Genomic DNA, 15,356 nt, shown 5'->3' on the forward strand with positions numbered 1-15,356 from the left:
TTTAAAAGCACCGGCTTTTTTCCTGTTTTGTGCAGAGTGTCCGGCAAAATATTATCAGTTACTGTTCTGAAAGTAATCTTTTAAACCAAAATTAATGTAGACACAGTGAAACAGAACCGTGGAGTCCGGTAAAATTAGTCTGCGCGTAAAGTAGTTCTAAAAACACAAGATGTCATTCACCGGAATCGAACGGGTTTTATAAATGGCGGATACACCTCTGAAAATACAAGATTATAATCTCCTTCACCATGCAGAAAAACAAACAAATATTCCGGGGTTGCTGACTCTCGGCTAATTTCAAGGTCACAGTGGAGTCCAGTCACGTTGAAAACTGTTTTTCCATAAATGTAATAGATATATAAAAATTTTACACGTGTGGTATGAAGGAATGATTTGTCGCTATAATACCATGCGGCCCTGTAACTGAACTATGGTTCTTACCTTTGCACATTGGTAGAGTTAACTCTTTGTAGCAGGCGTCACAAGTTCCGTTGAACACGTTGCAAGGTTTCAAGTTACTGCACAGGCCACACTCCTCCTTGCAGTCCTTTCCGTAAGTGTTGCCCTCACAAGCTGTGGTGGGCGTCAGAAGATGTATTAACACATTTCTTCTGATTATACACTAGATATGAGTATTTCAGTGGTCGGGAGAAATCTGTAAAGGTATATATATATATACGACAGCTGGAAAGAGAGAGAGAGAGAGAGAGAGAGAGAGAGAGACAGACAGAGAGAGAGAGACAGAGAGAGAGACAGAGAGAGAGACAGAGAGACAGAGAGAGAGACAGACAGAGAGAGAGAGAGCGAGAGAGAGAGAGAGTCAGTCAGAATCAGAATGGTTTAATTGCTAGGCAATATGCCCATTGCAAGTGGGGATGGCTTAGGGGAAGAGTATCCGAACACTCAAATATCGAAACCGAAATTGAAAGTGCACAAAGTTACAGAAATTACACGAATGTGAGTGTCCGTTCAAATTGACATTACAACATGTCACACACTTGTCAGGTGTGTCGCGCTCTGAACGAGGCTAAAATGTCCGTTCAATGCCCATTGTCTTTCACAATACACACGATTTCAGGTTCGATCGCGAAACGTGTGTTAACCGAAGTAAAAACCGGACCAGGACAATAAGTATCTTCTGTCTGGCTTGGATTTGCCGTAGATGGTGCTGGTGTATCTTTCATCTTTCCACTGGTCTCCACGAGGCGAGCTGCTGCATGCAGCCTAGTTTTTTTTTTCTGGAATCATGTTCTTGGAACCCTGCTTGATGAACCAGAATGTTACTCCGTCGCTGCACACCGCACTCTGCGGGTTGGACACAAGCACTAAATCGTCGGTCTCGAAAATATACAGATAATGGAAGGGCGCTGGTTCTGTGCGACGCTTAGTTTTCTATCACAGAAAGACTACAAGGTACGACACTCACCTTCGAGTCTTCTGTGTTCTTGGAGTCGCTTCCTGGGGAAAAATATTGTTCAAGACGGTTTGCCTCTTCCTACAGTCTGTATAAGGTCAAATAAATACAGTTGAATGATTGTTTGAACTATTATGTGCCTTTAGTTTTCAGCTTCCGTCCGCTGCAGGTCGTATTAAACCATCATTTGGACGAATCTTCGTTTGCGAGCCGAGAATCCACTTGCCGTCAAATATTGTAATCTGCACCGAATATGCATACCAGCGCTCATTGGTTAATAACAGGATATTCGATGATTATTTTCCCGTGGGTAGCTTCCCTTTGCTGCACAATATTTACATATGTTTTAGACCAATGAGCGCTGGTATTTAAACACGTTGTAGTGTACATGTAACACTGTAACATACTGTAACACGACTAGCTTAGACATGGGAGCTTTCACGCCGCTTGTTAAGTGGTCAGTCTGGAAAAGTGATCGTTCATTGCTTTGTTCGTCAAATTTAAAGCCACAGTAAGCCTCCCGTAAACCATCACATATACTGTCAGGCTTTTACACACAGTACAAACACCCTTTCATGTAAACACTCACCGCCTGAGAACATCCTAGGTGCCCTACGTAAAGAGCGAGCAATTTTCAAAGAATTTATTTTTGCGTGGTTTATCTTACCCCTGAGCCATCGTGAACCAGTGTGATCAAGTTTCCCTTTTTCACAATGTATTATGTAGTCGTCAGTTAGTAATTTGAATGCGACTCGATGTGAGCTTATCTGCAATTGCACGTTATTATGTCCCTCTGACTATGCACGAAACAAACGGCTGTGGTTCACAAGAACTCTCGCGATGGCTTTTGACTGTTCAGAGGAACTGGCGATAGACATAAACCGTCGTCTGCTACGAGAACCACGACCTTGCGTGACCCTGCTTCCGTGCGAATAAGCTTTTGCCAAACAACTCTTTTTAACACTGTCTAAGTGATCTTTGCTCATTTATTTAACGCTTTGGCGAATAATTCTAATTAAATGGTGCTGTTGAGAAATGAATTTCCTCCAAAATTTTTTTTATTTTTTATTTTTGTTTGCATTTTTACGATTTTCTCAGCATGTTGAAGAGACACGTTTGCCTGCAATCACGATTCGCTTGACCCCTACCCTGTTTTACACAATTTATGAACAAGTAAACGACAGAAACGATGAAATACTATGCACTTGTCGTACAGCCAGTAAATTATCCACTACGAATCTGTTTTTCTTTTTTGATTTATCTTATCTGGTTCATATTTTACGACAATTTGAAAATGACAAAAAATCACTCGCAACAGCGGGCGCGAATGAGTTGCGTTTCTTTCGCCGGGGACTGTACTGATCTTGTCTTGGTGAAAAAAGAATTCTTTTATGATTTATGAATGTTTGTGTAACAAGCTGTCAATTTATTATTTAGATTTTAAAAGTTAGGTCTAGCGCCAAAATGCACCACGGTCCGATTGTCTCTGACACTCTCTCCGCAAAATTAATTCTTTGAAAATTGCTCGCTCTTTACGTAGGGCACCTAGGATGTTCCCGTTTGGTGAGCGTTCAAATGGAAGGGTGTTTGTACTGTGTGTAAAAGCTTGACAGTATCTGTGATGGTTTACGGGAGGCTTACTGTGCCTTGAAACAGCGTTATCCAACTCGTGTTTGGAAAATATTCCTGATGAGATTAGGCTAACAGAAAGACGATCTGTAACAGACAATTAAGGCCTTTGTGCGTACGTATCACAACTACAAAAAAATTACAGTATCCTATTTTTGAAATATCGGTCTAAAAGTCAACGGAGTTGACATGAGTATTGTTTCATTAATTCATTCAGAAATGTTTCCTTTTAATAAGTTCATAGTTTTCTGATACCGAGTCGCTCACTGGAGAAAAAAAATCACAATGAAATTCTAAAAGCTAGATTATCTCCTTTCGGTATCCCAACAATAAATGCATCGACGAATAAACAGGGGTACGTACTTGTGTTACAGTACGGTGGTTGATACCCAGACGGACATCCGTTAAGACAGTGTCCAGTGACCTTGTCACACACATCGTTGTCCGCACACTGACCACACTGTTGTCTGCATCCATCGCCATGGTAACCGTCAGAACAGTCTGGAGGTTAAATACAACTCTAAAGATGTTAACATGTAGTGGTTATTGAAGCAATTACTTCTTATTACGATTGGCATTACAAGGGAGAGGCATGCAAATGGCAGAGATGATACGTGAGGTAATACGGAGGTGAAGTGGGAAGGGGCGTTGGGTGGGTGGGGGGGGGGGGGTGTTCGAGGGGGGGGGGGGGTCAGGGCATTAAGTTATGAAAATATCATATTGGAGGCTAGTTACTGAATTACGTTGATGCATAGAGAAAACATGTTTTGTTATTGTACTTTGAGACATAGATTATCTTGACGCAGTCTCTCTCTCTCTCTCTCTCTCTCTCTCTCTCTCTCTCTCTCTCTCTCTCTCTCTCTCTCTCTCTCTCTCTCTCTCTCTCTCTCTCTCTCGCTCTCAAGCACACTTTTGAATTTTTGATTTTTATTTTGTTATACCTTTCCCCATTGTTTTTTTAATTTTTTTTATTTTTTTTTAATTTTTTTTTTATATTTTTTTATAAATTCTTCATATTTGTTCTTTGTTTCATGTGTGTATTATAGTAGGGACTAGCTGTAAGAAAGGACCATATGGACCTAATGCTATCATCCCTCGGTAATAAAGTTTTCGAGTTCGAGTTCCCTCTCTCTCTCTCTCTCCCCCTCTCTCCCCCTCTCTCTCCCCCTCTCTCCCTCTCTCTCTCTCGTTCGTCTTGCACGACGTAATCATGGGATGGCGCAAAATGGGATCTCGCGCAAACCGAATGTCTCTCTAGTTGAATGATGCAATAGTAAAGTGAGGCTTGGCTGGTAGAATGACGCAGAAAATGGGATGGCGGCACAATGGGCTGGCGCATGGCATGTGAAATGTCGCAAAAATGGAATGAGAGCAAAATGGGATGGCAGCAACACGGGATGGCGCACAATTGGGATATCGCGATTTATCCTACATACGTGAGAGAGACACTCGTGAGATAATAATCGTTCAAATCACACGTGTGTGTATCATGTAAATGAGGTCATGTCAAGCAAGTCTGGCAGGGACCTGTTTTTCCACTGCTTATGATGCCAAAGTCACCGAGACAAACGTCATTATAGAAAAAAAACATTGCGCTCGCTAATTACCCTCGATGAATTTTTAGAACTAACACGTCACGCCACACTTTCAGAGTGACGTTTCTTTACTTTGACGTAATAGATTGCACGAGGCTTTAGAAGAGATCGAGGTTCCAAAACAAGCGTCTTCAATTTAGCTGCCTCGACTGCATGACATTTTCAGTAAAATACACGTAAGTACAGAATGTAGGATAAACAGAATACTACATGGCTTGCTGTGTCATACCAGATTTACACGAGTTGTTTTTTTAAATATTGAACTGTAGTATTCTCTATAGTGGTATGACACGTTAGTAAAATTACACTTGGCTTGTGAAATGTCCCGAAATATGGATGAGGGCAAAATGAAATGGCGGCAACACGGGATGGTGCCAAAATGGGATGTGGCGCTGGTGGTATGACACGGAAGTAAAATGACGCTTGGGTTGTGAAATGTCGCGAAATAGGGATGGGGGTAAAATAGGGATTGCGGCAAAACGGGATTGCGCGAAAATGGGATGTTGCGCTGGTATGACACGATATAAATGACGCTTGGCTTGTGAAATGGCGCGAAAATTGGACGGGGGCTAAATGGTATGACGCTGATGTAACCGAGTGCCGAAACACTACGATCACCTCGGGAGGCGAAGTGCAATCAAACAGGATTGAAAATGTTAGGGCTAATTTCTTAGCCCTATAAAAACTGTTATGCAAACCCGAAGGTTTCCATGAACATACAGACAATAAAAAAAAATACAGACAATCGGAAACCACCAGACCCCATCACAAACAGATTTCCACAAACCACGGGTGTTGACTTTTAGAGGCCAACAACTCGGGTGCAGAGTCTGCTGTGAAAGGAGCGGTAGCCTCCCCTGTCACAATCGCCCCCGTTTGAAATGAACTTCGTCCCGAAGTTCCGAACCGGGGGACCACTGTCCATCCCAAGTTCGCAGAATGGGAACAGCACGAAAATGTTCAGTGGTCATAATTATTATGCCATTACCTGAACATATCATGCCGAGTCCCATCCCTGCTCGCAAGCGCCAGATGTAACCGAGTGCCGAAACACTACGATCACCTCGGGAAGCGAAGTGCAATCAAACAGGATTGAAAATGTTAGGGCTAATTTCTTAGCCCTATAAAAACTGTTATGCAAACCCGAAGGTTTCCATGAACATACAGACAATCGGAAACCACCCGACCCCATCACAAACAGATTTCTACAAACCACGGGTGTTGACTTTTAAAGGCCAACAACTCGGGTGCAGAGTCTGCTGTGAAAGGAGCGGTAGCCTCCCCTGTCACACCAATATACCCTTCACAAAAAGGTTAAGGACCACTTTTTCAAACGCATGTCATACAGAAATGACAAGCTTAAATGATGTCATTTTTTCTGTATTGTTTTATTGAAGAACTGAGGATTGTCTCCAGAAAATGTGACGTCAAACATGCAAGCGAAAACAACGCTAGAGCTTGTTACTCTAGACAACCCTCTAATTTCAAATTCACAACAGTAGTATTTCTTACAACGAAGAACTGCAAAATCTTATCCCGGCAGCAATCACTAGTTAAGCTACCCACTAATCGGTAGTGAGATGTCCTACGACGTAAGGTGATATCTCCCCGAACCATTACAGAGCCCCCATCAAACGATTATGTTCGTAGAACAGCGCCATCTGCAAAGCGCTCTTTATGACGCTTCAAGACTCTGATGCGTGTATCAGCAGGATCCAAGAAGAGGCGCGACCCATCTGTGAACAAGAACTGAGCCCTACGATGACGTAAGCACCTCACATGTTGAGTGCACCAGGCTCGGTGGGCAGCTGGATGGTTGGCAGTCAATGTAGTTTTGCGGATTGGCAGTCTTTTACTGGAGTTGAACGAGTGTAAGCAGTTTGTAACACTTTGACTACTGACAACACTGTGTGGTGGCAGCTCATGGTCAATGCCTGCTGTCTTTTCAGTCAGATTTGTTACTGCATGACCTTCATTTGGATGAGGCGATCCTTCATTATTGTGGTGATTGTAGGCCGACCATACCATTGTCGTAACTGTACTCTGCCAATTGCTTGAAGCCATTCTTTCAGTTTGATGATGTTGAAGTGAGATACCGCAACACTCTGAACCACTTGCCTGACAGAAACAGCATCTGTTTACCATCAAACTGCCCTTGTCTGATCCAAGCCGCTCCCTTTTCGTGATAGGGGCATGTTGTTTCATTGCATTATTTTGTCAGTGTGTCAGTTTATACAGACAAATTCATAAGCACATTTCGCGCGTTACTGGTTTTTGTTTTGGTATGTCTTGCACCAATTTCATATGACTTTGAAAACTGCCCTTTATTTAGAGAAAATCCCACTGTTTACGCCTGTTTAGAATGACACAGGAACTGTGACTACCAAAAATGTTCCTAGTCCAAGACTCACTGCCCTTCTGTAAATTCAAAAAAGTCACGTTTTAATCAAATTGTCAAACCCTTGATTTTTGGCGAATATTTTAAAGATTGTAAATATTGTATGAACGGTCCTTAACTTTCTTTGAAGTGTATAATTATGGGATCTCGCGCAAAGGGAATGTCGCGCTACCCTTCCCTCCACTCCTTCCAAATTCTGACAGGGGACAGGGTAGTACAAGTTTCGTACGATATTTGTACTCGGGAGTACACCTGTCGTGGGGAGTAAATTGCTCGTGTTAGGGTGGTGTACTTTATTCGTTATTTATCCGTCTGGGGAGTAACATTTTTTCGTATAATGGGGGAGACATGTTATTGTGAAGAGAGTAACATTATTGTTGCGCTGAGCAGGATAGCATGCTTTTCTGTATCTCTATTCTTTTGAGCTTTCTGAGCTTTTTTTTTCCATCCAAACATAACATTTCTATATGGTTTTGGAATCAGGTACCGACAAGGAATAAGATGCAATTAAATCGATTTTAAATCGATTTCGAAAATTCAAATTTAATCATAATGTTTATATTTTTAATTTTCAGAGCTTGTTTTTAATCCGAATATTACATATTTATATGTTTTTGACATCAGACAAGGATGAGAAATAAGATTAAATATTCTGTGATCGTTTTATAAAAAAAATGATATTAATTACAATGTTCAGATTTGTAATTACCAAGCTCATTAATTAGTTTTTAAGCCTCCAAGCTTAAATGCAATACCAAAGTCCGGCCTTTGTCGAAGATTGCTTGACCAAAACGTCAATTCATTTGATCAAAACATGTGGGCATGACAGTGCGGCCTCAACTTTCACAAAAAGCCGGATATGACGTCATCAAAAACATTTATCGACAAAATAAAAAAAGCATCTGGGGATATCATACTCAGAAACTCTCATGTAACATTTCATGAAGATCGGTCCAGAAGTTATCTCTAAATCGATCCACACACACACACACACACACACACACACACACACACACACACACACACACACATGTACACACACACACACACACACACACACACACACACACACACACACACACACACACACACAACCCTCGTTTTGATTCCCCATCTATGTTAAAACATTTAGTCAAAACTTGACTAAATGTAAAAAAGCAACTCGTGTAAATCTGATTCGACACAGCCAGCCATGTGGTATTCTCGATGTTATCTCTTTTAAAACTTCATCATGCGACACACCTCACATCTGAAGTGTTAACCATTTTAAACCGGTTTTTTATGTTTTATTGACAGTTTATTTCCAAAAGACAATTTTAGTGTCAGCTTGAAGTTTGTGTTGAGCCAGTTGTATAACATAATTATGAATTGTTAAACACAGTTTTATTTTTGCAAAAACTTCACCATGCGACAAACTCCAGGTCTGAAGTGTAATCCATATTAAACTGTCATTTGTTTCATCGCAACATTAACTGTTGTAGTTTTTATATTTAATGAAAGGACAATTGTATGTAGAGCGCAAACAACTCCTACTAGAGGCATGTCCGCGTTTGGTTTTTTAAAGCAGAATTGTTATTGTTGTTGTTGTTGTTGTTGTTGTTGTTGTTGTTGTTGTTGTTGTTGTTGTTGTTGTTGTTGTAACGATCTCAACATAATATAACGGAGATATTTTATAACCATTTTCTTGTTACTTTGAATTCTACCTTTGACCAACTAAGCCTAGAACAAATAGGCGGAAATAAATCTGTCAGCATTGTCCAGCGGTGCGGCAGAGTTAGCGCCACAAACACCGAGGTGGAAGTGCGGGACACCAGTGACGGCTTTTATATGCCATTGCGACGAACAGCTAACTCTGACGAGTAAGCTAAAGTTAAGCATTTCTGAGAAACAAAAACTCCAGGCACTTCCTACCTTTGCACAACGGAAGATGAAAGTTTCCCTCACAGGCCTGACAGGAACCGTTGAAGACGTTACAGGCAGCAGATTTCTCACACCGACCACACTGTTCTCCGCAGTTGTCACCGTATTGTTTGTTCTCACACGCTGTTAAGAGATGGTATTTTCAGTTAAAAAGGTATCATATTAAGCCACGTATTCAAAGTTGAAAACACGGAATGTCGATCATATGAAATATTCGCTTCAGATATTGTTTGAACAAATATGTTTTGATACTGCTACTGCCGCTTTTACGACTTTAAAAACAGTTATTGTTGAAGATCACTTGTTCAGTGAACACTTACTTTTCAGATATACACTAAGGTTACTGTATACCTTGAGACTTCTCTCTCTCTCTCTCTCTCTCTCTCTCTCTCTCTCTCTCTCTCTCTCTCTCTCTCTCTCTCTCTCTCTCTCTCTCTCTCGAAACAGGGCGATACTCCTTCACAAAGCATACACGCGCTCGTAAACATACACTCACAGACACACATTCATATGACCACACGCAAACACAAACACCCATGTACGAGCAAGTGTGTGAAAAGCACACCGGAATTATTGGAATAGGATTATATACCGAGCAACAAAAGAAACGCGAAAAAATTCGTCAGTTTGATTGACAAAATCTCTAACAATTATAGAGTTAGAATTATTAAACCACAAAAGTTTAATGAAGGCATGTTTGACCTTACTTTTGTGTGATTATTTTGATGCTGTGACTGTTTTAACACACGAGACAAGCAGGTTTATCGTTAAACACATAATGCGCGCTCGCAGCACGTGCAAGTAGAGCAGGAGAAATCTGATGTGTGAGATGTGTTCACTAATGCATTAGCAATCAAAAGAGACCATGGCACGCTTGCTGCCAGTCTCACTTTTGAAACAGCCAGGATGCCAAGATTGACACCACCAAAATGCCAGGTCGATTTAAAGCTGGGGGTGATCCAGAAGCGCTGGCATGTGCTTTAAACGTGCATATTCCAACAGTTTATCACTTTCTGCAATGTTCTGGTGACATTGGAAGCACTGCAGTTATGCAACGCGGTGGATTTTTTCGCATCACCCCAACAAGACAAGATCGCAATTTTCTGCCACAACGTCTTCGACATCGATGTAATTCAGCCGCTGACACTACCAGGAACATCACTGGAAGCAGCCAGTGTCCGATCAGTGGCCAGAGAGCGCGATGAAGGCTGACTGAGCGCGAGACCTCCAAAACTTCGTTAACGTTAAATTAAACCTACTTGTCCCGTGTATTAAAACAGTCGCAGCATCAAAATATTCACGCAACAGCTAGGTCAAACATTCCTTCATACAAATGTTGTGCTTTGATAATTCTAACTCCATAATTGTTCGAGATTTTGTCAATCAAACATTGCAGAATTTTTTGGCGTTTCTTTTGTTGCTTGGTATATATAATGAGTAGGATGTTCTTGTTTTTGTTTACTATGTGTATTTGTATGATGGTGCTTGAGATGTGCTCATCTCCATGAAAAGGGCCCAAGGCCTACTCATTAAAACATTCAGACCTCTCTCTCTCTCTCTCTCTCTCTCTCTCTCTCTCTCTCTCTCTCTCTCTTTCTCTTTCTCTTTCTCTTTCTCTCTCTCTCTCTTTCTCTTTCTCTCTCTCTCTCTCTCACTCTCACTCTCTCTCTCTCTCTCTCTCTCTCTCTCTCTCTCGCTTGCTCTCACACATTTGTTTTTCTCGTTACTTACTGTCATTACACAAGGGCGGTTGGTATCCTGAGTTACACCCACGTGGACAATGCCCGTTATCATCATCACACGCTTCAGCCTGTAGACACTGACCACACCTCTCTGAACACGAAGCTCCGTAGAAGCTGTCCATACACCCTGAGAACAGCACAGATGGGACGAAACAGTACATCATGGGAAAAAGACAGGAGGTGGGGAGGGAGAAGAACGATAAAAAGGGAGAACAGGAAAGGAGGGAGGAGGAGACGTTAACTTTCTCACAGGCCTCTGAACCGAGTGATGACATTTACTGGTGATACAATGAACAGGAGATGGAGGGGGAGAGAGAGTGTGTGTGTTAGACAGAGAGGAGGGAGAGAAAGAGTGATAGAGAGAGAAAGAGAGGGAGCGAGGTAAGTTAGAGGAGAGGAGGGAGAGAGAGAGAGACTGAGAGAGACTAAGAGAGAGAGGGATAGAGAGAGAGAAATAGAGGGTGATAGCTAGGTGAGTAGAGGAGAGAGAGAAAGAAGGAGAGAGAGGGAGAGGGATGAGTTAAAGGAGGGAAAGCGAGAGACTGAGAGAGAGAGAGAGGGGGGGAGACTGAGGGAGAGAGGTGAGCAGAGGAGGGACACAGAGAGAAACTAAGAGAGAGAGAGAGAGAGAGAGAGAGAGAGAGAGAGAGAGAGAGAGAGAGAGATAGTGATATAGAGGGAGGAGAGGGAGAGAAAGAGAGGAGAGGGAGAGAAAGAGAGGAGAGGGAGAGAGAGAGGGGAGAGGAGGGAGGGAGAGAGACACAGAGAGACAGAGACAGAGAGACAATGAAAGAGCATAACTTTGAGAAAAACATTTGGAAACCTAGGAATTACCATCGGGGCAGGTACCTAAGTGGTTATCACAGGTAACGTTCTTGTGACAGTGACCACTACACTTCTGGTTGCAGTCTGCACCAAACAGTCCCGGCTTGCACACTGAAACATAACCAGCACGAATGAGCAACCGTCACCTCTGACTTTGTACTTGTGTAACGTTTTACTTTCGTTGTTGCCTGGGTTTTCGTGTACACTGTCACATTTTGTTTCTTCTTTTGAAGAAAAACATTCTGCTACCCCTGCATACAATGTTTATTTCAGAGGTATCTCAAGTAATCATATCATTATTTAATTATGTTTTGTCAATTTCTGGGTTTTTAACTGAAAAACGTATGTGATAAAGTTTTGAATTAATTCGGCAGCGAGTCAAACTACAGCTGAATGTTGTGCCTGACACACTTGTTGATGAGAAAGTGATGCAAAATATGTAATGAAACGGAGATGATAAAAGAGTCTTACCCCAAATCTGCACTTCACAAAAATTGATCAACTTTGTGTAGGTGCTGCCGTTTTTGTACATCTTGACGAACTGGCCTGTCAGTGGGGTGTCACAGGTAATGGTGGAGATCAGGCCATAGGTTACTCCGGCAGACGGCAGGCTTTTGCAAATGTTGTTGTCAACTGAGATCCAAATTGCCGCCAACCGTGTTGTGACTGAAACCATCAAAAGAAGTGAAGTCCAGAAAGTACACCATTCTCCTTTTATCTCTGACTTGTGTTGGTGTATGTTTTGTTTAAAATGTATTGACATTAAGCAGTTAAACTGCCTGACACTTCCATGACATTATGCTTGTTTTTCATTATTAGGAAAGTTAAATCTCGAGTCTTTAGTCTTGAGTCTTGAATAAGCAATGAAATGAGGATGAAAGTCGCTTGTTCATTTCAATGGGTTTTTTTTCTCGCAGGTTCCAGGAGACTAGTTCCGCACAATCCTCAATTATCCTATTACACATGTCGTATGCATTTAGATCGCTTACTTCCCTGTGTTTATCAACAACGGCGCCCTGCCCAATTTAGCCCTGCAATTATATCCCCAAAAAGACGCTCCGTTAAGGAGTTACCCCGACAAAATATGCACAGTTTGGCTTTATGATACAAAGTTAGCCCTTTCTTTGCTGCATCAGAATTTGACATTTAAAATATGATTCTAACGTGGCGATTGTAGAAAATTGAAGGAATGTGGAGTAACTGGGTATCTCCAGGCGGTCTTTTTTCACCTGGTTGCAATACAAAAGTAGCTGTGCCCGGAAAAGGTTATGTACCAAAAAGCACTAGTTGCTCGGGCAAAACCATACCGGGCGACTTCGGCGGTGAACGAACACAGAAACACAGATCCGACGAAGCAATGGACGGAAAAGACACTTCACAGTACGCTTATGTGTGACCTTTTGGCTTTTGCACCCGTACCCCTGGAACCCTTTAAACTTCTGCAGTGGGTGTCCATGGACCCTCTACAAATTAAAAGTGGGGGTCCCGGGAATCTATATGAGAGGCGTCCAGTGTGTGTGTGTGTGTGTGTGTGTGTGTGTGTGTGTGTGTGTGTGTGTGTGTGTGTGTGTGTATGCGTGTACATGCGTGCGTGCGTGCGTGCGTGCGTGCGTGCGTGCGTGCGTGTGTGTATGTGCGTGCGTGCGTGTGTGTTTGTGTGTGTGTTTTAATTAGAGATAGCGTGTAGAAAGACAATCACAGATATATAAGGACAGCGAGAGACAGAAAAAAAACAATTGTGAGACAGAAGAGAAAGGAGAAATATAAAAGAAAAATCAGGAATATCAAATTAAAAGAGCGCCTATGTAAATGTCAAAGTACATTACAAGTATTGCATGACATTTTGGATTATGTTAAATTGTCACAACAAAATCTAGCATTGAATACAAAGAGAGTTGGAATTCTAAATCAGTGTGAAGCATCTGCTGTTCTATGACTTCATCTTATATGAGTCTGAATTACATTCACCGTTCGCAGTTTCCTGGCTGAAATTAAGCTTCAACCTCTCCTATAACACAGAAATACTTGTTCTCATGTCTATTTGCTTTGAAACAGCTTCTACCAGGGTTGTTTTTGATTATTAGCATGCGCGAGGGCTTAATGTGTGCATATATAGTCATGACAACCTGTTGTGACGTCATACGCATGACGTTTTTCAAATCAAGAGAGTGCGTTCTGGCTGTTGAAATTCTGACCAATTAAACATAATATCTTTTGTCATCAGTTAAAGCTTACAAAATGCCCATTACCAAGGCATTTTGAGGGAACTTGTGTTTTACACGTCACGTGTTTTAGGGGGGTAGGGTGACGTATAAAGGTAACGTCAAAAAAACACGCCTTCAGTGTACAAACCAAGACATGTCAGTAAAAGCCAGGTTATTTCTCCAAATGTGAATACTGTTTTGGGGCACTTTCAACGGTTAATTTCGGCTTCAGACAAGTCGACGCTAAGAGTAATAGAAGAAAATTAGACGTAAACTAGGACAAATGTCATCCAATTTCAGAAAGAACACTATCATTATAACAAATTACTTGTTAAAACCTAAGGTAATTATGTTAGCTTCAATTCTGGCTCTCTTGTTGCCAGCATGCACTCGGAGTTTTTGTTTTATTTATGAAATAATACAAATAGGCAGAAACCGAATTTCAATATATCACTCAAGGTGATTATGAACCGGTTAATTACTACTAATTAACTAACCACACCACGATCCACTCTCGCAGTCATACAATTAAATAGAGTCAACAAAAGTATAAGTTTCAGACGCCTGTTTATGTATAAACTCTCCACCTCCCTCGAGCCTTCACTCAAAATATGTTCCTTTTACGTTCTCAACACGTAAAAAACCAGTGTTCACTGACAAAATGCCAGTAGTATGTAGAAAATTATAGGAACACGCTGAACCCGTGTAAATATAGTTAAATGAGAATGTTCTGTCCGAAAAGCCCTAGTTCGTGCAGGTGTCACACACCCCACGTTGTCACTACTCCAATGAAATCATAGATACGAAAAGACAACGGTGGTCAACGGGGTGCGTACGACATGGTGCACTTAGCTTTATCTCTGCTGCTGCTGCTTAGCCGGTATGCTGGTTAGTCGGTTCGCTGGTTAGCCGGTCCGCTGCCGGTTAGCCGGTCCGCTGGTTAGCCGGTCTCCTGGTTAGCCGGTCTCCTGGTTAGCGTAGCCTCAACAGTTCCCGCCAGAGTCAGCCGTGCAGATGTTACAGGAACGTAACGAAGCGAGGCGAACGAAGCGAAACGAAACGAAACGAAGGCTGCAAACAGAAAGCATCGGTGCACTAAACATGTCAGCTACCCCTCACCCACCACCTTAAAACATGTCATCTTTAAATATCTCATCGAGCACGTGGGCCTGCACAAAATGGACTTTTTACAACAACAAAACAGTCATTTTCCGTCCTTCTCTCCCTATCTGCAAAAACCATATACAGATTAGTATTTTAGCGTCACAGAGAGTAAATTATGCGCTAACCTGGAAAGAACAACAGAGAGTATTTCATTCCACAACACAGACTCATCAACAGCGTTAAATAATGATTTATTACCTCAAAAGCCTATGATTGTACTCTCAATGGAAGCAAAGTCCGCTTCCTCCCTGGACCAGCCTCTGTTCGTCAACAGTGACCAAAACCGTCCAGAACCCCTTGTCGAATCCTTATGCGAAAGCCATCGCCGACGAAGGAAAATTGACGACTTGTCCTCAGCAAAATACGTGGCAGGGAGAAAGGAAAAACTAGTGGAAGTTCCCCTAGAGTGCCGAATATAATACTCGGTGAAAAACCATCATACTCTAGAAACTGTGTATACGATCC

The 15,356-nt window shown here is 41.9% G+C and overlaps 1 protein-coding gene and 1 long non-coding RNA gene across 2 annotated transcripts in view; both read right to left on the reverse strand.

The window, feature by feature from the left end:
• Positions 1 to 250, reverse strand: part of LOC138963691 (uncharacterized) — a 3,089-nt gene extending 2,839 nt beyond the window's left edge. Inside the window, exon 1 of the mRNA XM_070335537.1 lies at positions 214 to 250. Coding sequence (XP_070191638.1) covers positions 214 to 250 — 37 coding nt within the window. The remainder of the gene's footprint in view (positions 1 to 213) is intronic.
• LOC138965159 (uncharacterized) overlaps positions 1 to 15,356 on the reverse strand; it is a 30,034-nt gene that overhangs the window by 5,891 nt on the left and 8,787 nt on the right. The gene's annotated exons all lie outside the window — the stretch shown is intronic.

This window comes from Littorina saxatilis, linkage group LG4, assembly GCF_037325665.1.
Source record: "Littorina saxatilis isolate snail1 linkage group LG4, US_GU_Lsax_2.0, whole genome shotgun sequence".
NCBI classification, from domain to species: domain Eukaryota; kingdom Metazoa; phylum Mollusca; class Gastropoda; order Littorinimorpha; family Littorinidae; genus Littorina; species Littorina saxatilis.